The following is a 23,580-nucleotide window of genomic DNA, read 5'->3' as shown; positions in this document are numbered from 1 at the left end:
GTTCATGCGAATTATTTTTCGAGCGCTTTTCTGTTCAATGGACAATGTAGCAAACAAAGTCTCTTTATACTTGGAGTAAAATATACCGTTATATGATTCATCCTGGGAACATCAATATTGCTTTTAACAGGGGTTATGTACTAAAGTTATGTACTGTAGCTCTGGCATAAAACTTTTGTTCAAGTGTTGTCAGATTAAAATAATGTTTGTGGAGAAAATGACAATGCTGTTATAGTGTCAATAAACATACTCAAATTTTATTTTATTATAGATATTCAAAGAATATATTTAATTAATATAAAAGGGACACTATATAATTCATGAATAATAATGATTCATGTCAAATAAAAAATAATCTCTTAACATAAAATAAGGGCACTCATGAAACGTAATGTACAATCCCTTACATTTTTTTAAACCTACAAGTTTCATCTTTTTACGTTAACGTTCTGTAAATGTTATATACGTTTGAATTTAACATTTAAACATATTCATGAACAGTTAAGAGGTTTTGGCATGATAGATTTACACCTTTTGCACAAACATCAATGAAAGCAAATTGATTTTGTTCAACATATACTGTGACAAAATGAAAATGTTCTTAAAGCAATGACAAATATTAAAAAACATTTTTTGTTTGATTTTAAGAATATTGTATGCAATTGAATTTCCAGCATGTTCTGCTCATCTCTAGAATTTCATCTAGAACTTAACAAATTAGAAACATGTTCAACCATTGGTATAATATAAACCCAAGCGTGTTTGCATTTTAAAATTAGTATGTGATATTCCGTTAAATTAATTGGAAAAATGACACATTTATAAACTCGTAACAATGTAACAATAAATTGTCTGTCAAGTCCAAAGAAAAACGTTATCTCGAAGCATAAAAAGGACACTTGAATAAATCATCAGGAAAACACTTGAAAGCATTAGTTTCATGTCTGTGTATTAGTTCAATATCACGGGGAATCCTTTCACCACTGTAACGTCTTTAATTGCTCATTACAGCGTCCGTCGCCGGGGTCTCCGTCTTTGATTGGACACGCCGCTGCTCTCGGTGTCCTCTGATTGGCCACCTCGACGTCTCCGTCGCGCACGACGTTTCCGGCGACCGTGTTGGCGCATGCTCAGTTCGCTCGTCTCCGCTCTTTTATTTACTCTCTCTCGTGTAAGATGGCCGTTCTGAGCGACTCGGTCCCCCGAGCGTAGCGATCGAGGATGCTTTCGCCTCCAAAATCGACTTTCATCCGGCAATCTCTACCCGCGAGCTTCCCGTGAGGCGCGGAGGGAACTCTAGCATCCGCACGGCCTCCGAGCGTCCCATCCGTCCGACTCGAAGCTCTTGAAATCAAGTTGTTTGGCCCCGCTGCCGAGTGTGTGTCCAAGAACCCTGAACATCCAAATGGCCGAACCGAGAAAAGTGCAGTTTGTCACCCTGACGGCCCTGGCCGGCGGGTCGGGCGCGGAGGACAGGAGACGGCGGCTGGAAGAGGACGGAGATGCGGACACGAGCTTTGACAGAGAGGGCAGGACGATGATGACGGGCACCGGGGTGACGGCGACGGGTGACCGCGGGGGTTCGATGGGGAAGAGAGACGGCGACGAGCCCCGAGGGAAGACGGTGCGGCTCGATCTGTGTTTGTCCGAGCCCGACGAGCAGCGCTCGGCCGAGTTTAACTACAGCGAGCTCATTCAGTCTCAACAGGTACCGAAATGTGATGAGGTGACTGTGCGGGGCAGTTTAGGGAACAGAATGCTGCCTTTGGGTTGTTGCGATAGAGACGATGTTTGGTGTTTATCTGCTGAAAGAATTAGCCTGTTAGCAGAGCTGTGTGGGGGGTGGATGTCAATCATAAACTTTTTAAAAGCTGCTCTTGACAGACGCGTCAAGTCTTAATAATATGCTGTGAATGTCATTGATGACGTGTCTCGAGCGTGTTACGCTTCATTCGGCTTATAAACTTAAGATCACTTTATGGAGCACGTGACCTGGTGTCCCCAGGGCCCGAGCATTAGGAGTGTGAAGACCATTAACGCAGAATTGGATGTAGCTTCATGTAACTTTTATTTTGTAAACGTATTCATCAGTTGGTAAAGCGTGATGTTTGCAACGCGTAGGTCATGGGTTCGATCCCACGGAACACTGATATAAATATGCTTAGGTCGCTTTGGGAAAAAAATACATAAATGTCAATGAACATCTGATGGTTGACATGTGTGTTTCTCAGATGTCAACAGGATTGAATGAATCCAGAAATAGTTGTGCTCTTTTTAGATCGCAACAGGAGCGTAGCTGTTATATATTTAGAAATGTCTGAAATATTTTGGCCTTCTGATCAGGGCACCTGACCATGACTTATCGACAGATAAATCATCTTTTGCAGGCCAAGAAGGTTCCACGAGGTTCTACGTCTGTCCTGGACCCAAACGATCCATTTAACGACGATGAGAGAGAACGTCAGCAAGTCGAGGCGCTGGCCAAAAAGTTCGAAAGCAAATATGTAAGTGTTTAAAGTTCCTTTGTGTTCTGTGAGATGGATGGACACGCAAAAGCTAAATGAGGGCGTGTTTGTCATTTTGCCGTCGATGTTGGCCTTACAGGGTAACGCGGGGAAAAAGAGGCGGAAAGATCGGATGCAGGATCTGATTGACATTGGCTTCGGATATGATGAGAGTGACCCCTTCATAGACAACACGGAAGCTGTGAGTGGGCACTTGCCATGGCAACAGACCTGCATCGCTATGGAGATGATGGATTGCCATTTAACATGCTGTTTAACCAACACCCTTAATGCTGCCTGAACTTTATGGCCCGGTTTCGCAGACAAGGCTTAGCTTTAGCCAGGACTACGCCTTAGTTGAATGTAGGGCTGCAACGACGCGTCGACGTCGTCGATTACGTCGACTACTAAAATACGTCGACGTGCGTGAAATGCGTCGACGCTTCGTATTATTTACGTTTATCTGCTGTAATAGCAGTTTCTGTTCCCAGACGTGTGTAAGTTAATCAGCAGAACAAGAGAAAGTATAATACACCCGACAAAAAGCGATCGAGAGCCTCGGACGCAGTAAGTTAATGAATGGACGGAGGAATTCCCCCTAACGTTACCCCCGGAATGGGATCATCACAGCATGGACACGCAATCACAAACGGACGGAGAGGGGCACGTAGATGTAGACTTTCATAATAAATTACTTTTTTGTAATTTACTTTTTTGTAATGTAAAACTACACTTTACATTAATGATTTACATTAACGCTATTGTACTAGTGTAAGTTAGTGTATGTGAACCTTTGCAGAATGTGACCCTGCTTAAATTACTCTTAAGCTTCAAAAAGGACTGACTATCATGAAACCACCAATGCACTTTTTATGTCATTCGATAGCTTTATGCGAGGAATAAACCAATATAGCATAATTAATAAACTTTGACCACCGCTGGTGCCGTCTGTCAATCACCAGTCAGCATGCGTGTGTACGGTGACGGTCAGGACGCTACTCTTTCCAACATGTTCCAATGTTTTCATTATTCTTCATAATGACAAGATGATAGTCTATGGTTTTGTTTAAAATGTATTTTGCTAGAGACTGTGAGTTAACGTTACTCGCTGAGTATACCTTAGCTTATTAGAAGCACTGGAAGCGGTCTGAATATGTTGCGTCTTCATACGAAATAACTCTTTTTAAACCTCTGATTTAACTGTATACTGTCGGATTGTATGTGTTAAACATGTAACATATCATCTCTTCTCGTTGTGTTCTAACTATTATTTACTTTGGGGAGCAAAATGATCCCCGGGACTTCAGAAGGAGTAGGTGCTTTAAGCGCATCATTGTGCGTCCGGGATGCGCATAACTGTAAATAACGAAGCAAATGCATTAAGCGCATCATTCTGAGTTCAGGGTGCGCGGGCTCGCTTTACGCCACTCTGCATTAGAGTCTTTTATACAGTGATACAGTTTTGTACAATAAACAGAGACAGATAGTAGTATTTTACTTTTACTCAATTACATTATGAGACTGAAAATAGAGTCGGATATTACGTGGAGGAAAAAAATACAGAGCATATATCACGCTCTAGTATTTCATATACACATTTTTTAATGTTTTTACATTTACATTTAGTCATTTAGCAGACGCTTTTATCCAAACTGACCTACAGATGAGGGAAACAATGGAAGCAATTGGAACAACATAAGGACAACAAAAAGCATAAGTGCAATAAAACATTTTTTTACCTTTAATACAGTACTTAAGTACATAAAAAATCAGTATTTTTTTTACTTTTAAAATTAAAACTACTTAATTAAAAGAAGATGGTGATTTTAATGTAAACACGGATTAAAATGTTAAAACAACAATATTTATTTATAAAATGTAGTGGAGTAAAAAGTATGATTTGCTTTATAATGTAAGAAAATACTAGAACTTATTGTTTATTTGCAAAGTTTGCCAAGGGATTAATAAGGGAATCCAAAAAATCTTTATTAGATAAAAAATAATCGTTAGATTAGTCGACTAATCGAACAATAACAATCGTTAGATTAGTCGACTAACCGAATAATAATAATAATAATCGTTAGATTAGTCGACAATTAAAATAATCGTTAGTTGCAGCCCTAGTTGAATGAGGATATTTAAGGCACTTTTATAAACATGCTTTAGAAAGAAACATTACTTGTGTGCACCTTTAGACAAAACAATGGCACTGACATATTTTAAGATATGTTATTTTCAGTTGAGCTCAAACTTTCATTTAAGTCTGGGACTAGCCTTAAGCCTTGTCTGTGAAACCCGGCCAAAGGGTGTTTGTGTTCAAGTGTCACCAGTGTTTTTTTTATGTTAACGTTTTAGGTATTTGGTTCAAAGTCTCTGTGTTCATAGAGCTTATGCTTACACGTGATATCAGAAACACTGATCACAAATATCCAAAACGCATGTGTATGTCCTTGTGTCTCTTTTCTGTTAGTATGATGAGCTTGTTCCAGCCTCTCTGACCACCAAGCTCGGAGGATTCTACATCAACACGGGTACTTTGCAGTTCAGAGCCGCCTCTGAATCTGAAGGAGAGGATGGAGAAAAAGATCAAAAATCCAGGGTGAGTTTTCCACGTTCTCTTTGCTGAGCGAACAATTCCTTAAATTGAATAAAAAAAAAAACAATGTTAGCTTTATGATCCATGACACTGTATGGCTTAAACATGTCGATTTTTTCAAATTATGCAGACTTTACTTTTCATTCAAGTCAAACATGTAATCTGTGAAGTTTTCCTCATTTGGTAGAATGATGGGATGCATTTTATAAGATTGGATCATCAAACGTTTTGTAAGGTCTTGATCATAATTCATAACTTGAACGATGATTTCTGGTGTCCGTTTGTAGATGAGAGCTGGGGAGGAGCCATTGATAAAGAGAAGGAAGAAGAAAGACTGTACCAGTATAGAAGAGAAGAAACCCAGAAAGAACAAAGTATCCAAACAAGGGTAAGAATGTAACTTCTTTTGTAAATCTGAAGTTAAAAAAGTTATTAAAATGTATGAACTTTTGTGGAGTTTAAACTATTTTACAGTCTATTGGTTACTTAGAAGCAAAGCCTTGTGCTTAGACAAAACCATGTTAAACAATTTAGCCATTTTTATGACCTCTTTTTCTTTTTGCTCTATCATACAATACAAATGTTCTGGAAACTTATTCTTTAAAATGACTTGATTTTGTTAATGACACAGAATTAAGACATCACTTCCAGATCATAAATATTTTATTGAAAAGTTCTTTTGTGCCAAAGTTTAGCATTGTTGCAATGCAGCTTTTACATGTTAGATAGTATTGGCAAAGGTAAAAAAACAAAGAAAATTAAATAATATATGGAATTTACTGTATTATCACATTTTTAATAAGATACATTAACAAAACTTACAAGAAATAATAGTTTTTTATCATACAATTACATTCATAGTGGTGTGAATCAAGTTTTTATCAGATATATTAGTAATATTAACTGTAATAGGGGTTCACACCAAACGCGAATTGCGTGAGTAAATTACATACAAAGTCAATGGAAATATACGAATAGTCGAGAACTCGCAGCAGGCGATGCGAATTACGAGAATGGGGCGGAGCGATTTATGCGAATGCGCGTCAATCTCGTCTTCCGCGCAAGTTGAGAATATTTGTCAGCTCGTGTCACTCACACGAAAATAACGAACTTTTCCCAAAGAGCGAGGAACGCGATTGTTCGCGTTTGGTGTGAACACAACACAAGAAGCACAACATGTTGGAAAGACTAAAGAGAATACATTTTTGAGGGGTTTTTTATATTTGCTCACAGAGTGACTGGCCTCAACCTTCACCGTCCTGAGAAGAAGAAAAGAAAGAAACTGATGAAGGATTCGCTGTGTCTTGCTGCAATGCTCCGCCGTTTCACGCGAGAGAAGGAAGAACTTCGGAAACGGGACGCTAACACACCTCACGTGGGCCCTGGTCTCACCAGCATGCCCAATCCCCACAACCTCCTGCAGAACTCCCATCTCCACGGCAACCACAACGACCTTTCACTGGCTGACCTGACAGCCGATCCCGCTATGATGACGTTGCTCAGTTCGGCCAACGAAAGAGAAATACAGGATATTATGCAGGACCTGGACTTTAGTTTTTTGGATGCGGGTCTTCAGATGACCCCTTCGGGTAGGGAAAACGGACAGGTCGAGACGGGCTCGTCGTCTAGGCACAAGATGGGAGGAGGGGTGTTGAGTCGAGGGCTCATCTCTCCTCCACCTCTCCCTGAGGGACTTCCGGCACCCTTGATCAAACGGATAGAGGACCTACGAGCTGTGAGTCACTACTTGTGAATGTTTTAATATCCCTGTTCGTTCATCGTTGTCCATTTTATAGAAGCATTAAGGGAAAAATGTATATAAAAAATACTTGCCTTGCTTGCATTAATTGAAATACATTGACCCAACAATCGTTCTACTATTGCATAACATTGTCATAATGCCTAGGCTAATCCAATACGCAATCATTTTTACCGTTCAAAACGTAAAAAAGTAACCACGAGGAAAGTAAATATGCAGAGTTGCATAAATACCCACAATGAGTTGTTGACAAAATCCTTTTACTCGGCTCTCGACAATCTGATGAAATCTGTAGGATGAAGGTTCCCATTTTAAAAGCACTTCAGGGAGTTTATGTTCCCGCTGTAATGCCATTTTCCTGCGTAACCTGATTTTTTTGTATTCATTTTTACTCAGGCGTCAAAGCAATTTGATCAAGAAGGCAGAAAGAAATTCTTCACTCTGGATATGAATAATATCTTGCTGGAGTGAGTGAAATCGCAATCTGTTCTCATTCCACATTTAAGACTTGAATTTGTCTTCTGTCAAATCATGTCCTCTTCATTTATCGTCTCATTTTTCTTTATTCAGCATTGAGCTGCAGGTTCAGGAGCAGCCGGTAGAAGTCCGGTCACAGGTGTACTCTCACCTGGAGGCCTTTGTGCCCTGTAACAAAGAGGCGCTACTCAAACGCCTCAAAAAACTCAGCCTCAACATCCAGGTGAGGGAGGTACATCACTTCCCTTACTCCATACCGGGAGGGTTACAGGAATACTTTGTCAAATTCTGTCGTCGTTTAACATATTTCCTAATGTTGTTTTTTGTCTATCAGGATGACCGTCTGCGCACACCCTTATTAAAGCTCAAACTGGCCGTGTGCAGTGTCATGCCAGAGCAGATCGCCAGATATAACATGGACTGCATGGCGAAAGTTGCTGCCAAGTAAGTCGGAGCTTTTTAACTTTCCTGCCTACAGGATTTCATTTGCTAAAAGGGATTAGTAGAATGATGAGTGCATTACGGAATTAGAGCTTGTTTTAAATGTGCTAGGCAGCAGATGGAGGAGGGTGAGAAGAACGGATCAGAGGACGATGATGACGAGAAACCAGGGAAGAGGGTGATGGGACCAAGGAAGAAGTTCATATGGGACGACAAACTCAGGTTTGAATCTTTTCGTGTTTGGTGTAACGTCACTAATGGGTTGTCATTTACAGGCTACGGTGTTCAGATCGTAAACACGAGTGCGTTTGTTTCTCCAGGACTCTCTTGTGCAACCTGGTGCGTGTGAAGCTGAGCTGCTATGAGCTGGAGCAGTGTTCTCTGTCTGTGGAAGACTATCTCAAAGCCTTCATGGAGAATGAAGTCAAACCTCTCTGGCCCAAAGGCTGGATGCAGGCCAGGTGTGTGTGCAATGTCGTAACCCTGTGCTGATGCTATATCTGGTGCCAAGGGACTATGTAACCAAAAGTCTTTGTTTGTTTAGGATGCTTTTTAAGGAAAGTCGTGTGGTACACGGTCACCTTACAGGCCTGTGAGTATATCAACATGTTCATGTTTTTTCCACTAATGTTCTAAATTATTAAATAGCAGTGATGTGCTGACAAAACACAGTATATCCGTTTCATAAACTAGTCCAAAAATAAAGAATAGATTCTCAAATTTGTGTGTTGTAATATTTTTGTCCTACAGGGGTAAGAAAAGAATTGTTCCAACCCCCAAAGTTGCCAAAATGACGGTATGTAAAACCAAACTACACTGTTATGTCTTTACACTCAGAAACAGTTTAAGTTTCACGACTTATAGTTTGACGTTTGTTCCTCCGATGATCTGATCCAGGAGGTCAGCTGGACCCAGAGACCCGCCCCAGGTGTTGGAACTACTTCTACCTCTCCTGCCTTGCCTGCGTGCAGACCGTCGTCCTCACCCTCCGAACCTATCTGCCTCTCAGATTCACTGGACGAAGATCTGGCCGCTAACTCCCTGGACTCCATTTCCCAGGCTCTAGCTCTTCTCAGTAACGCTGCCAAGGGTCTGACGCCAAACAACGGCGTACCTGCCTCATCTCCTGGAATCGCCAGATCCTTATCGGTGGTCAGCCACTATTCTTCTCCTCTGTCGCATTCCTCCCATCCAGCAAAGATGGAGTCCTCTGGTATCTCGAATAAGAGCAGTTTAACTACCTCTTCTTCCCTCTCCTCTCCTATCACCTCATCTCCTTTGTCTTCCATGCGAGGAGAGACCTTCGGGATGTTGAAAGATACCGGACCCTTGCAGAGACATCCGGTAACGGCCTCTCACAGAGTAATCGTGTCGGGAATGAATGCAGCGCAGGCTGCTAAGCCCCGCCCACCCCCTACCGCCTCACCCCTCATGCCGCCCCAGCAGAGGTCCTTTGGGGCGATCGTTAAGCTGGGTCCAACCCCTGTCGGACAAGCCAAGAACTGCGCTAACAAATTCGGTGTCGCCGGTGGGATAACTGGCACAGGAGTTTCCCAGCAGCCTCGTATGAGCCTGCACCCTTCGCAGTTGAACCCCAAAAGCCCTCAGCAGTCACGGGTACCTAGTTCTCCCCCTACGAACTCTTCCTCTCCTTCCACCCTGTTATCACAGGCCAAGACTACCTCTATGCCACACAACCAGTCAAACTTTATCACCCCCATGCAAGCCACGCTTACCAAGTCTTCCCACAGTAGTAGCTCTCCCATCATCAAACTCACACCACGACCCCCTGCTCCTACCCCTCCTCCTTCTTCCTCTCCTTCCCCTTCATTATCTCCCTCCCTGATTCATCCCAGACCTCAGATGATCACCAGCCCACACCAGTTTACCCCCAAGAGCCAAGGCTTCAGACCACCGTTTACCGCACAGGGACCTGGAGTCAAATCCGGATCTGGACAGGCAATCTACAGTTTTGCAGGTGGTCAAAAATCCACAAGTCCACAGGGTGGCGCAGCGAGCAACACTATAGCCACCCCGATGGTTTCGCCGCTGTCTGTGGGTTGCCAGGACAGCAGTCCTTCCCCTTCAGCAGTACCAGCCAATCACAGCCAGCGGCAGAGACCAATGGTAGGGGCTATCCAGAGTGCCAAGTCCTCAACAAGTCGGGCATCAGCCATGACCCTACAATCTCCTCCTGTCTCCTCTCACCACTCACAGGTAAGCGATGCACCCTCTGCTTTTTTTTTATCAAGAGTTCAATCATGCTAAACTTGTGTAACTGCTCTCCTCCTCCAGGGGTCAACAGCATCAGGAAGTAACCTCTTGGGCTCAATAACCTCACCCCTCCCCCTGGGTTTTGGGATGCTCGGGGGTCTAGTGCCTGTTTCTCTACCCTTCCAGTTCCCCTCGCTACTCAACTTCAATCCACCAGGTCCTGGAATTCCAGGCTGCAGCAACATGGGGGCTTCACCCGCTCCAAACTCAGGATACACCCTGGCACAGAGTAAGTGTCTCTATGCACACTAGCACACCCTCCTTGTAGCTGCACCTATTTTCCTCCAGTGGCTTGTATGTTTGCCTGTATTGTGTTTGATTGTGTTATGTATTGTGCGTCGCTAGAAACCTAGTTTTTTTATGTCTCCCTAACCTTGCTTCCTCCTTTTCCCCCCCATCTCACATCTTACTTGGGTGATGCGTTTCTGCAATCTCATTTGCCCCTGGATTGATGTGCACTCGTTCATCTCTCCTTCTGTCCATCTTTATTTCCACCCGTCCTGCTGTCCACCAGATCTATTTAAGAGCCTGCAGCCAGGGTCTCAGGTTGCTCTACCTCCCCACTTGCAGCTTGCTTTCTCAGGTAAACGCTGCAAATCCCTCCAGCTCACTGTCGCTTTATGTCGTGTTTTTTACATTTACGCATTTGGCTTTTGACTTTTATCTAAAGCGACTTACATTGCATTATACTATACATTTTGTTTCTAAGTATGTGCAATCCCTTAACGTTGTTAGCGCCATGCTCTAACCACTGAGCTACAGGAAAGAGTGTTTCCTGGAAAAGGTGTTATTAGTTGACCCTCCGCTTGTTTGAGTCCTTGTGTGTGACAATGGCGTTGCTTTGAAACCTAGTAAATGTCTTTGTTGAAATGCATTTCAAAGGCGGTAGACTCCACTTGTATAAAGTAGGTTTCATTAAGTGTTAAAAATATAGTTGACCCAAAAATGTTAGTACATTTTTCGTCAGCTCAATTGATTTTGAAACGGAGCATTTGTGTTTTGTAATGAGCATTTCAGTTTGGACTATAGCAATATCTTAAGCAGTAAAACACAATGTTTTATTCTCACAGATACAAACCAAAGTCAGGGAGGAGACACCAAGAGGAAGTCCCACTGACCATCAGAAGCAGAATGTACACACTGGCGGCATCCAAGATGGATGTTTTTTTTTTCTCAGCTGCTCGAAATCAGAACTGAAAAACTTGAATTGTGGAATCGATGAGGCGGGGAAGACTTTCCTACACTTTCATTGAGATTAAATTCAGAGGACTTTATCAATGATCTTTTCTTCAAATTAACATCACACTGCTTTTAAGCAGATTTGGAGAACAGAAGAAAGCTGGGTGGATTTTAATATTTTTGTCGACATGTTTACAAAAGACCTTAATCACTGTGGACACAGAGATAGTTATTGAGAGGAAGAAAACAAAGCAGATAATTTTTATTTAAGTTATCGTCGGCTGGAAACGTGCATTCCCTTGTTTATTTTCTTAGTAGATTTTTTGTTCGAAAATTAGGGATGTTGTCGTCCAACCGTTTCCTAAAGACTGTTAGAATAGTAGCTATTAATAATAATACATATGGGTAAATTATTTATAATTTTTTGACACAGGGATTTACAATGTTTGTTTATTGGTAGAATAAATTGCATATGTATATAAAATATACATAAATATTACGTGATATATTTTCTTTTAAGGTCAGTCTGTATGATGTTTATCATCTGTGTGCGCAGATGTCTCGCTGTCTTGGTGCTGTGTATCTCACTGGACCTTGTGGAAAAAAATCTTGGAAAATATTCTTTCATGAATGATGAATTGTGTGCAAGTTTTTCATAGATTATTGAGATTATATTCTACTTGAAATTTATTTCAACTTAATTTTGCTTATTATCAGTACAAACCCCCGACAATTTCAATAAAACGCCTTAGTTTGTAAGTTTGAATAACTATGCAGGACTGTACAATGCTTCAATGCAAAAGTAAGCTGTGGTTTAGCTCTCTACTTCTAACCATTAGATGTGTGTGTGTGGATTTTGGGGAGATTTGTTTGTATGCGTGTCAAAATTGTCCCAATATGTCACTGGATATTTAGTTCTCACATTTCATCCAATCAATTCATGATGTCTTGCACTGTTCACCTGCATCTTATGACTGTGTTAAAATGAGAAAGGGCACCAAAGATGACAGCATTAGCTCAGAGTTAACAAGCAACAGGTCAGGTGTCTGTGTGTGTTGTCATTGTAATGTTCTGTATCTGTTTGTAGGCCAAACTAAATGTGTGGTCTTTACTTGTCGATGTGGGTAGTGTGATGACGGACATTTCTAAATTGAATTTTATATTGCTTGATTTTCTTTTCTAAAACGCTGAAGTGGGTGGGAACGATTCTAATGGAAGCTCACGTCTAGACTTTCTTACGAGTCGATTATTTTTGTCTTGATTCTGGAATAATGCGTCATTTTTGTCTCAAGTGAGAGCGCTGAAAAATAATTCAATAAAAAAATTGTGGATCTGGTGGTTTGTACATCAGTAATATTATTGGCAAAGCAGACGACTGCACTGGTTTACAATGTGCTAACGTTATAAAATGTATTAGCCAAAAATGAACCCATTTGTTTATTCCTGATCGTCATGAGTATTATTTATCGGCACAAAAACTTCTACACCAGATGGATAAAGTCAAATTCTTAATCAAGTTTTCTCGTAAACATACTTATGTCATACAAAATGGGATGTGAATCATTTGATGTTGACATAAAAATATTGCAAATTTTGAATCTACATGGCAAAATTTTGTATAAATAATTGTATAATTGATCAATCGCCAACATGAAACTAACGAACACGCGTTACCTTTTTTCAAACCAGTAATGAGGACCATGTTCAGAAAACAAAAGAAAAGCATGCTTCTAGAATGAATGTTTTATTTTTCCTTTATAAAACTCACTGTCGTCTAGAAATACAGTATACAAGAGAAAAACAAGAGGAGAGACATTTGCAGTTGAACGCCTGGTTGTCAACAGCCAGTTCAATAATAGAAGTGATACTATAGCAATAATAATAACTGCAATAATAGTGACTAGATCACGGATGATAAAGCTTTCAACCCAATGAAATCACGCTCGCTCATCGCGGAGGATTCTTTATAGTGGATAACACAGATTCTTCCCCACAACGCAATGAGAACACAGGGGACAGTAGAGCAGTATACTGGATATGATTCATAGCACAGTCAAATACAAAATAACAAAACGAGGGTTACATAGCATGTTTATTTCAATTTAAGTTGAAGTTTTGCCTTCATGTTAGCGTTTCTTACACCGTTATTCATACTCGACATACTTCATTTATTCACCGATGTTTTCTAGTTAGTGTCTAAGGCACTTTTTTAAGAAACACGTCATTCACTGCTAACAGTGGAACGGGTCAATACAGTTTCCATACATCACCTTACTAATACTGACGAGAGCAAATCTACTATAGCGTTCAAAGCGTTACAGCTGAGCTAATTCAGAAAAGTGCTTTATGAATATTTCTGGTCCAGTTCATTTTGCTTTCGCACTGATGAGTGCGATCAAGATCTTCCTTCATCTGCCCGGTCCGTTTCTTCCAATGGCTGTCTTCACATGTAATGTATCAAATAGATAAAGCGGCTGGATTTGAGAAGTACCATCAAATTCTCTCACATACAAAGGGAATAAAACAGATGTAAAAGCTTCATATTGACGTGCTTTAGAATTCCTTTCCAGTTGAAGTGGCCTTATATGGCTTTTCTACAATGTGCAGCTAATTGCGTTTCGCGACAACATCCTAATTCTTAAAATGCCTCGGAATCGCCCGACATTTTAAACGGGCCTTGAATCAAATGAAGATAAATCACAAATGCAGTCGCCTGAGCTATTCGTCACGTTTAAACGAATTGAATGCATTTAAATGGAGAGATGCAGAAGCGAGTAGCTTTTCACAGTTTTTCTTTGAACGTCCATTTCAGATCCGGTCCAGAGCCACAGGATTCAAACAAGCAGCACATGCGCCTCTTCACCCAAAAACTGCAGGACGGGTTTATTGGACAACCAGAGATCCAATCAGTCTGCTTAGCTAGGCGATAGTGTTACATCATTAAACTACATTTGAATAAAAGACTTTCATTGTGTACATGAATATGTGTGAGGAAGGTTTGATGTGTGAAATGCACTTGTACGTTTGAAGTGTAGTATTTCATGTTCTAAAGGCTGCAAATGTACGCATGGTCTTGAAGCATTTTTAGAGTAAGGCAGAGTTGATGCTCCCTGGATGGGGAGAGTACAGAAACGTAGGGTGTGTTATTCTATGTGTGGTAGTGTTGCGAGTTGCTAACTGGTCCTATTTCTGTACCGCTGACCCCACGCTGAGGAGAATGAGGTGCTGAGAGACGTTCTGAAGTGGTTGATGCTGTGGGGCCTGATGGCCACGGGAGGGCGCTGTGCTTTATTCCGCTTGAGCCGGCTGGTTCTCGTTCAGGTCGCTGGCCTTGCTGTCTGCGTCGTCGTCAGAGAAGTCTCCCTCCATCTGCAGCTGTCTGCGCCCGGAGCGGCTGGATGAGAAGCTAACAGGACCTCCTCGCCTGGAGGAGCGGGAATGATATGTCAGGGGTTACATTTAAGAATATTTTTCTGTTTTATTCTTTTAGTCACAACCAAGGATCAAAATGAACTAATGCCAAAACAGATGCATGTGATGTGTGTTTTACCTGAGCCGGTTCTTGAGCGAGTTGACCTCGCGGCTCAGACCCTCGCTGGCTTCAGTAGCATCATCCAGCTCTCTCTGCAGCTTCCTGCGGGAGGCGTTCGCTCGAGTAGCCTCCTCCTCGGCCTCCTCCAGCTGCCTTTTCAACTGCTTCATGCGCGAGTTCGCCTTTTCCATCTACAACGAAAGGCACGGTGAGCTTCTATAACTAAAAAATTCTGTGGTGCTAATAACTGTGGTAATATTTATTTTCATGTAGCATGTTTTTAAGTGTATATTTAGCTCAAGTAAGTTTTGAGCTTATATCACTAATTACGATATATTGCAAATAAACAAAAACTGTACACATTTACACACATTTTAAAAATCGTTTTCCAATTGTCACTGTCAGAAAATTCTAGAAGTTTCGGTAGCACAGGGAAGGTGGGACGAAGCGATGATGGGTGAGTACGTCTCGAACTTGGTTCGTGAGGACAGTATTAGTCATAATTAATGACTCATAAAAGACAAAAAATGTACACTTCTGACGTTTTGGACGACTCGTTTTTAGTAACGGTTACGTTAAACTGTTGTTTTGAGCTCAGTGTTATGCCAGTACCTTGTCATTTCTGCGTACGAGTAATAATACCGAAATGTATAAACATGAGAATTTTATTTTTTGCGAGTTAAAAAAAGAATGTAATTTTCATATTCAGCATGTTAAACTTCATTAAGAAACAGTCAAATTAAAGCTAAACACACCTTTAAAAAAATTGTTACATAATGTAATGTAATGAAAGGGTCCTGTTTCCCACTTGGGAAGTAAAACAACCAACCACAATTCACTTTTAAACTTTAAAGCACTCACTGAAGCAACTTGGAAGCAAAATTCTGATGAAATTCATTTCTTCAGTCTAAGGAGCTGAATATACACTTAAAAACACATGCAACATGCATCTCTTGAACGTCTGTTCACCTGCTCTTTGTACTGGTCGGCATGGCGACGCTCGTCCTCAACTTGCATGAACACCTCCTTGAGTTTCTTCTCTGTGCGACGTACGATTTTATTGGCAGCAGCTCTCTCCCTGTAAAGAGCACACGTGGACTTACACACTGATGTCTTCATACAGAGACCGTGCCACAGGTTTGCACAGAACACTTGATATCTGCTGCTTACTTCGCCTCCTGCTCAAGCTGCTCCTCTAACTGGATGATCTTGGCCTCCAGGGCGGCGATAGAGGCCTTGAACTTAGATTTGATGGATCCTTCTAGTTCCTGCAGTTTGGCTTTCAGCTCTTTGTTTTGTCTCTCCAGCTGCTGCCTGGCGTTCTCACTCTTCTGGGCGGCACTGCGCTCTCCCGCCAGCTCTGTGTTCAGTGTGTCCACCTGCACATTCACACACAACAACTGTTACGACGCTGAGGACTGCAGATAAACTGTGAAGTTCGGCAGATGGTTTAGAGTTCGTCAACACTTCACCTGCATAGTGGTCTTGCGGAAGCGGTCGTTCAGGAGCTCCATGTTGCTCTGTTCCTCCTCTAGTTCTTCCTCCAGTTGAGCGATACGAGCCTCCAGTCTCCTCTTCTCATCCAGGAGGGCTGCCCTGATGGACAAACACAAATACACAAACTTGAGGAAATATATCGTTAAGCTATGAACGCACAGCAAAAAACACAACGTGAGGCATACACTATACGGATATGCAAGAGACTCACTTTCCAGAAGCGCTGTTAGAAATCTCATCCGCCAGTTCATCTCTTTCCTGTTCAGCGTGGCGTCTGGCTCTCTCTGAAGATGCAAGGTCCTAAAAACACCATCAATCCGGAGTGAGAGATCAAACTCTAGTCTCATTAATCAAACATTTCAATAAAACAATGTGAAGTGTTTCTCAGGAGATTTTCTTTACAGGCTACATCTACTTAAGAAACTGGAAAATTCTCAAAGTGAGCAATGTGGAGATTTTAGCGACATCTAGTGGCGAGGTTGTGAATTGCAACCAGCGGCTCACTCCGTCCCTCCCTTTCAAAGGCACTATGGCGTTCTCACAAGACAAAGATGTCGTCACGTTTTCACTTCTTTGCCGAAGGAGATAACATATTTACGAAACGCTCTCTGTAGAGCAGTTTGTCCATTTAGGGCTACTGTAAAAACAACATGGTGAATTCCATGTAAGGGGACCCGCGGTGTATGTAGATAGAAATAGCTCATTCTAAGGTAATAAAAACATAACTATTATATTGCATTTGTGTCAAAACAATCCTCCAAAAAATACACATTAGACATTTAAGGAAGACGAGTTAAACTCAAGGGAATCTAGGCTTTAGCCGCTGTGTATTTTAGACATCAGGATGTTGGCTCACCTCCTGCAGCTGCAGAATCTCTGCCTCCAGACTCTTGAGTTTCTTCTCGTTCTCTTTAGACTGAGCGAAGATCTCATCGCGAGAGGAGCGCGCCTCCTCCAGCTCCCTCTGGTAGTCCTTCATCTGTGCCTGGTTTGAAAACAGACACGAGCCAAAATGTGAGAAGCACAGATGGGAGTATCTCCACAATCATTCCCGTGGCTTAAACTGTACTGACGGGAATCTCTGGACAAATCTCATTCTCTCAACTGCTTCGGTACGGATGCACTTTAGCTACTAGGAGCTTATAAATAAAAACATAACATGACATTTAACATTAAATTACTGTCATGTCAAATTAATAGAAAACCGAAAAGGAGAATCTGCACACTATGTAAATTTCAAGTGCAGGATACACAAGGAAAAAGTTTTATTGAAGATTTTCAAGTCATGTGACAACAAATAACAAATACAAATGTGCACCAAGAAAGTGACTGTGCACAAAATTAATAAATATACATGAAATAAATAAATATGTAATTACTTTGATACCAAGTGCATTATGTGGACGGAGACTGTGAATACGGAAATGTTTACCTGGAGTTTACGTAATTGTTTAATGGCTTCATCGCGGGCCTTGTTTGCAGCCTCGATATGAGATTCCACATCTTTAAGGTCCATCTCCAGTTTCTTCTTGGCTGCCACAGCGAGAGCTCTTTGCTTCCGTTCGTCTTCTAGCTCCGCCTCCATCTCACGCACCTGAGTGGGCGGGGCTCATGAGTACAAAGGCTATATCTGATTTTCTTAAATAACCTTCATATTGTTATTGTCGTTAAATGTATTATCAATTTGGAGTAGGGCTGTGTATCGCCAACAACTTCACGATACAAGGGCACGATGCGATCCGGGTCCTTTTTATATTACATTTCTCATATGACAGATTTAGAGCGAAATATACTTGCAGAAAATTGCCATTCGTAACATCAGTTAATCTGACAAATCAATGCATAAAGTAGTTTTGAGAATGAGTATAAAGTTGCAAAACATCAAGTCCTTATACAGAGACCCTTGTTTCTTAAACAGGGTTTCTAGGCTACATCTTCTGTATGCTATAGAGTTTTAAAGTGGACAAGGCAGAACAAATGCTGTTTCGTGTGTGTGTAACTTTACACTTTGCCTTAAACGCAAGCGTTTAAGTGAATGATACGAGAATGCGATTTCATGTATACTGTGCTCACGGAAGCAGAGAGACGGTAAGAGAGCGCACTCTTAAACTTTGACTTTATGATGGTGAAACTTTGCAGTTAATCTTCGGGTCACATACATATAGAATCGTGACCACAGATAAACTCTAATCAGATCCTTTACACCACTAATAATCCTTACACAATATTTTTAACATAATAATTGGCTAATTTCAAAAGTGCTGCAGAATCGATACGGAGGCAGATGACCAGGAGCTCATGATGATGTATGGCCATATCGATGTTTTGAACACAGCCCTAATTTGGAGAGTTCTGTATAACACAGTGACTGGTGAAAAAGCATTTCTTTTAAAATTGGAATTATATGTAATTTAAATGAGGTTTTATTCAAACTCCACCCACCTGTTTGACCAGCGCCCTCTTCTTCTCTTCATTCTGCTCATCTCTGGCCTGCAGGTCTCTGTCAAACTGAGCTTTCATGGCCTGCATGTTGACCTCCAGACGCAGTTTAGCATCTTCAGTGGCCTGCAGCTCATCCTCCAGCTCCTCAAGCTGTGTGCGCATTTCCTCCACCTGCTGCTCGAGAGTGCGTTTGGACTTCTCCAGCTCATGCACCTACGAAAAACAAGTTTTTAGGAATAACACTTTTTCGACTCCACTACCCTTCATAAGTTCGAGCTGATACCATTCTCATATGGAACGCCCATGTGTTGCGATCCAACCAATGGGTAAGATCTCGTATACTCTGAAATATTATAATTATGGAAATAAAACATTCTGTAACAGCAGTTTTTGTGTTGATTTTAAAAGCACTAAAGACAGCACCAAAATGTGCCGTTTACAGGATACTGAAAATTCTTTAATGTATGCTTGAATTTATTATGAATATAAACTTCACTGGCCTCCAGTTAACAGACCTGACGTTTATATGAACACACTTACATTCTTGCCCACATCATCCTTGGAACTCATGAGGTCCTCCATCTCGGCTCTGAGCTGCTTGTTGAGCCTCTCGAATTCCTCTTTGGCCTCCAGAGCCTCGTCCAGGGCTCGGGCCATAGACAGAGCTTTGGTATCTTTCTCTCGGGCTTCAGCCTCGGCACGGTCCCTCTCCTCAGCGTAACGTGCCGAGATGGTCTTCTCCTCTGCCAGCATCTGTCACACGCATCTAACGTTAAACGACTGACAAACGCAACAACAATACAATGTTTAAAACAAGCGTTCCGACGGTGTAACCTGGTCAAACTTCTTCTGTTTCTTCTCCAGGTTTGAGACGATCTGTCTCTGGTGGTCCAGGTCCACCATAAGGTCGTCGAGCTCCTGATGGAGTCTGTTCTTGGTTTTCTCCAGTTTGTCGTAAGCGATGGCTTTCTCCTCCAGCTTTTGACTGGTCACCTCCATGTCCTTCTGCAGTTTCCTCTTCACCTCCTCCAGACACTCCAAGGCTCCCACATCATCCTCCAGCTTCTTCTTGGTCTCCACCAGCTGTCAAGGAAAACAGGATTACAGAAAAGCGATTCCCTTGTCAACATTTAGGAAGCACTCAAGCTTTAATTGCCTTTCGGAGCGTAAACTTAAAAAGTGTGTGCACCTGCGCCTGTTGGGTTGCCAGTTGTTTCTCCAGGTTCTTGCGCGTCTCCTCTTCCTCATCCTGCTGCTCCAGCAGGCTGTTCTTCTCCTCCTCCAGCTGACGAATACGGCTGCTCAGGTTTAGCTTCTGACGGGTCTCCTCTTGAAGCAGTTCCTGCACAGACCATTTCAAACAATCGTGACTCCTCACCCGGCCACAAATGTTTTTATTAAAACCATGCTTTTATGACACAGTTTCAGCAATTAAATTACTTGGGAAGAATCTCAAGGCTCAACCTTACAGGTATTTACAGAAAACGTTATTACCTGAGTGTCTTGAAGTTGACTCTCTAAGCTGGAGGAGTCTTTGGCCAGCTTGATTCCCTTCTTCTCAGCATCTTCCAAGAGAGCAGAAACATTGTCCAGTTCCGTCTGCAACACATTTTTGCATTTTAGGAATTTCGAAATCTTCCAAAATTAAATAAATCTAAAACACAGTTTCATCACTGGCATGTAGTTTATGTAAACGGGTCTATCACTGCTGGTTTGTAGTTTATAGAAGTTAAAGTAAAAGCACATAATAACTGTTAAATAGTTGCTATAAAAGTGCTATAAATAGTTTATATGATGGTATGTAACAGTGTTGTTCTGTAGTTTATGGCCGTAAAGGTAACAGCACTGATCTGTGGTCTACGTGATGTTTAATAGTGATGTTCTGTAGTTTATGGGACCGAAAGTAACAGCACTGATCTGTAGTTTATATGATTGTGTGTAACAGCGTTGTTCTGTAGTTTATGGCCGTAAAAGTAACAGCACTGACCTTTAGTTTATATGATTGTGTAACAGCGTTGTTCTGGTTTATGGGAGTGAAAGTAACAGCACTGACCTGTAGTTTATATGATTGTGTGTAACAGCGTTGCTCTGTAGTTTATGAGAGTAAAAGTAACAGCACTGACCTGTAGTTTATATGATTGTGTGTAACAGCGTTGCTCTGTAGTTTATGAGAGTAAAAGTAACAGCACTGACCTGTAGTTTATATGATTGTGTGTAACTGCGTTGTTCTGTAGTTTATGAGAGTAAAAGTAACAGCACTGACCTGTAGTTTATGTGAACGTGTGTAACAGTGATGACCTGTAGTTTATATTAAGGTATGTAAGGTAGCGCTATACTGTAGTTTATGTTAAGTTGTGTTATAGTGCTGGTCTGTATTTTATGGATGGAAGTCACATCACTGACCTGTAGTTTATGGGAGCGGTCAGCAAGTTCTCCTTTAACCTTCTCTCCCTCGCTGAAGCGGGCCATAACCTCCTGCAGTTGAGCCTCTAGTTTCTTTCTCTTGTGCTCAGACTCGCTCTTGGTCTGCTGTAAACTCTTCACATCACTGGCCATCTCCTTATTATCACTCTCCAAGGTCTGTTTGTTTTTCTCCAGGTTTGCCTTAACCTAACACAGATAGATTCAGACAAAGTGTGAACGACAGCCAGGTTTCCCATTAACTGTTTTAACTGGTGTCTATATTGTCTTCGATCACTGCGTAAGGAAATGTATTTCAAACACATCATGTTGACAACAGTGAATGGCAGCTGTCCAATATAGACATTAGATGAGAACTCACTCCCCACAATTAATGAATAAATGACTCTCTATGTCAGTGGCTTACTCTCTTGGCCTGCTCCAGCTGTTCAGAGATCTCCTCCAGAGCTGCACCATGCCTCTGTCTCATCTCCTGAATCTGAGACTCGTGGTTCTTCGTCTCGTCATCAATCGCCTTCTTCAGTTCAGCTACCTCCTGTTCACGTTTGGTCCTTTATGCGCAAGGTAAAGTAAGACACACCAGTAACAAGGTTTAAAAAAACGGGTCAGATACCAGTTCATTCTAACCTAAATGGCTCTTAACTTAAATGACTAAAATTATTCTGTAGTTTGGTTCCTAAAGCAGACTCTTGTACCTCAGCTCCTGTTGGGCAGCAGTTGTGTCCAGGGTATCTTCGAGCTCAGTCTTCAGAGCCTCCAGCTCCTCGCTCAGATCTCTCTTAAGTTTCTCTGCTTTGTTCCGGGCTGCTTTTTCAGATTCGAGATCCTCCTGCAGCTCAGCAAGCTGGGCCTGAAGCTCTCGCACCTGCTTTAGGGCATTGTTCTTGTGAGCGACCTCTTCATCACCTCTGAGGAACACACACACACATCAGAAGAATTACCAACCCCACCTCATGAAGTAATAATAAAAAACGGCAACAGGTTGTAATCCTTTAAACATGCAATTCACTTTTTCAGAAGAAAAAAACAAATGAAGAATGCACTTGTGGTCTGTGATAAAGATGGATTAGTTTTACAGCCTCATTGGGCTTCGATTTCTTTACAGAAATACAAAATAAACAAACCCAGAGGTTTAATAAATCCAGAGAAATAAACATCCCATGACTAATAAATCAATTCATTTGACCCCAACATAACCCAGACATGACAGCCAAACTACTTTAACTGTAACAAAAAATATCTTCTTGAAGCCAGAGTAACCTCTCCCCCTCTCTCTCTTGCTCTGCTCTGTGTTATGGATTTACCTGGCCAGTACAGCTTGCAGCTCCTCTTCTTTCTTGGCCAGCTGAATCTTGAGCTCCTCGATTTGGGCCTGCAGCTCAGCTATCTGATCCTGTAGGTCTGTGGTCTCACCGTCCAGCTTACGCTTGGCTTTCTCCAGCTCCTGTCTTGTTTTCTCTTCTTTCTTCAGACGCTCTGAAGGACAGACATACAGATATAAGACCATTTGCTGTTTTGTGAGCGCTTTCGAGTCATTCGAAAAAGCGCTCGTGCCTTGCTGAATAAGTTATCCAGATCTTATTTTGTCCTTACCTTCCAGGTCCACCATCATCATTTCCTGCTTGTTCTTGACTTTGCCAAGGTTCTTGGCCTTCTCCTCTTCTTCAGCCAGATGGGAGGTCATCTCATTCACACGGTCCTCCAGAAGCTTCTTCTCCTAGATGACAGAAAGAGAAGAAAGGGTTTCAAATAAATCAAAGTTTGTTGACATTGCCACAAAGCATATTTCATATGATTTGTTTCTCTAAATCGGTCTCGAACCAAACCATAAATTTACAAAGCTGGACTCTTTCAGACAGTTTGACTTGTGTACCGACCTTGAGGAATTTGGAGTTCTGATCCTCCAACAGCAGAATATCTTCCTCCATCTTTTTTATTTTGGCCTCGGCAGTCACCTTCTCTAGCTGAAGTTTCTGTCTTGCAGCCTCCTCTTCATCGAGCTGTTCCTCTAGGTCCTGTTAACACAAACACACACATCTGCTTTATGGACAGCAATAGCGTTGCATCATGAATCTACAATTCCTACCCAGAACACTATTCATTGTACACTATACAGAATTAAAATATCTCCGGTGACAACAAAGGCTTAAGTCTTTACCTGTATGTGCGATTGCATTTTCTTCTTCTCGTTCTGCAAAGACTGGTTCCTCTCCTCTTCCTCCTCCACGCGGGACTCCAGGTCATGCAGGATCTCCTCCAGCTCTTGTTTTTTAGCCACGAGTCGAGCTCTCATCTCTTCAGCTTCAGCAAACAATTCCGTCTCGGCCTGCAGTTGCTCTGCCAGGATGTTCTTCTCCTCCATGATCTGAAACAAACATCACAAGATATTTCCACAAGATTCTTAATTGGCAAAGTCTTTACGGTCGTTTAAGGTCGCAGAAGATCAAGCATCAGAGCT

At 41.8% G+C, this 23,580-nt stretch overlaps 2 protein-coding genes across 10 annotated transcripts in view; one reads left to right on the top strand and one right to left on the bottom strand.

The window, feature by feature from the left end:
• The first annotated feature begins 364 nt into the window (after positions 1–364).
• Positions 365–12,566, top strand: ubn2a (ubinuclein 2a). 5 transcript variants are annotated; one of them, XM_057338495.1, is made up of 17 exons: positions 365–1,708; positions 2,388–2,504; positions 2,605–2,706; positions 4,975–5,103; positions 5,388–5,488; positions 6,334–6,835; positions 7,256–7,326; positions 7,430–7,559; positions 7,671–7,780; positions 7,889–7,999; positions 8,098–8,238; positions 8,322–8,369; positions 8,528–8,573; positions 8,675–9,994; positions 10,073–10,280; positions 10,566–10,634; positions 11,122–12,566. In XM_057338495.1, exons 1-17 carry the CDS (start codon positions 1,406–1,408, stop codon positions 11,166–11,168), a joined length of 3,555 nt encoding a protein of 1,184 aa, XP_057194478.1. In that variant the 5' UTR covers positions 365–1,405; the 3' UTR covers positions 11,169–12,566. The 5 variants fall into 5 exon arrangements, with proteins under 5 accessions (XP_057194478.1, XP_057194477.1, XP_057194481.1 ...); XM_057338494.1 differs by having other exon boundaries at positions 7,430–7,568; XM_057338498.1 differs by lacking the exon at positions 2,605–2,706 and having other exon boundaries at positions 7,430–7,568.
• Positions 12,567–12,961: 395 nt separating this feature from the next.
• The window catches only part of myh10 (myosin, heavy chain 10, non-muscle), a 45,980-nt gene continuing 35,361 nt past the window's right edge, over positions 12,962–23,580 (bottom strand). For all 5 annotated transcript variants that reach the window (XM_057337398.1, XM_057337400.1, XM_057337401.1 and 2 more), the window contains 20 exons: positions 23,281–23,487; positions 23,000–23,137; positions 22,716–22,839; positions 22,427–22,598; positions 21,818–22,030; positions 21,529–21,673; positions 21,105–21,311; positions 20,196–20,300; positions 19,891–20,043; positions 19,536–19,784; positions 19,242–19,454; positions 18,702–18,914; positions 17,692–17,853; positions 17,116–17,244; positions 16,471–16,559; positions 16,235–16,358; positions 15,933–16,141; positions 15,732–15,840; positions 14,781–14,953; positions 12,962–14,654 (listed from right to left, as the gene is read on the bottom strand). In XM_057337398.1, coding sequence (XP_057193381.1) covers positions 14,519–14,654; positions 14,781–14,953; positions 15,732–15,840; positions 15,933–16,141; positions 16,235–16,358; positions 16,471–16,559; positions 17,116–17,244; positions 17,692–17,853; positions 18,702–18,914; positions 19,242–19,454; positions 19,536–19,784; positions 19,891–20,043; positions 20,196–20,300; positions 21,105–21,311; positions 21,529–21,673; positions 21,818–22,030; positions 22,427–22,598; positions 22,716–22,839; positions 23,000–23,137; positions 23,281–23,487 — 3,270 coding nt within the window. In that variant the 3' untranslated portion in view covers positions 12,962–14,518. The remainder of the gene's footprint in view (positions 14,655–14,780; positions 14,954–15,731; positions 15,841–15,932; positions 16,142–16,234; positions 16,359–16,470; positions 16,560–17,115; positions 17,245–17,691; positions 17,854–18,701; positions 18,915–19,241; positions 19,455–19,535; positions 19,785–19,890; positions 20,044–20,195; positions 20,301–21,104; positions 21,312–21,528; positions 21,674–21,817; positions 22,031–22,426; positions 22,599–22,715; positions 22,840–22,999; positions 23,138–23,280; positions 23,488–23,580) is intronic.

This window comes from Triplophysa rosa, linkage group LG7, assembly GCF_024868665.1.
Source record: "Triplophysa rosa linkage group LG7, Trosa_1v2, whole genome shotgun sequence".
In the NCBI taxonomy this organism is placed as follows: domain Eukaryota; kingdom Metazoa; phylum Chordata; class Actinopteri; order Cypriniformes; family Nemacheilidae; genus Triplophysa; species Triplophysa rosa.
The sequence above is the reverse complement of the archived record's forward strand: the minus strand, read 5'-3'. Positions and strand labels throughout refer to the sequence as shown.

What these genes read in the sequence shown, in the direction of transcription:
- ubn2a (XM_057338494.1), top strand. Translation starts at nt 1,406, where the DNA reads ATGGCCGAACCGAGAAAAGTGCAGTTTGTCACCCTGACGGCCCTGGCC. An exon ending in AAAAAGATCAAAAATCCAGG is followed by an intron (nt 5,104 to 5,387) that starts GTGAGTTTTCCA and finishes GTCCGTTTGTAG; the next exon opens with ATGAGAGCTGGGGAGGAGCC. An exon ending in CTTGCAGCTTGCTTTCTCAG is followed by an intron (nt 10,635 to 11,121) that starts GTAAACGCTGCA and finishes TTATTCTCACAG; the next exon opens with ATACAAACCAAAGTCAGGGA.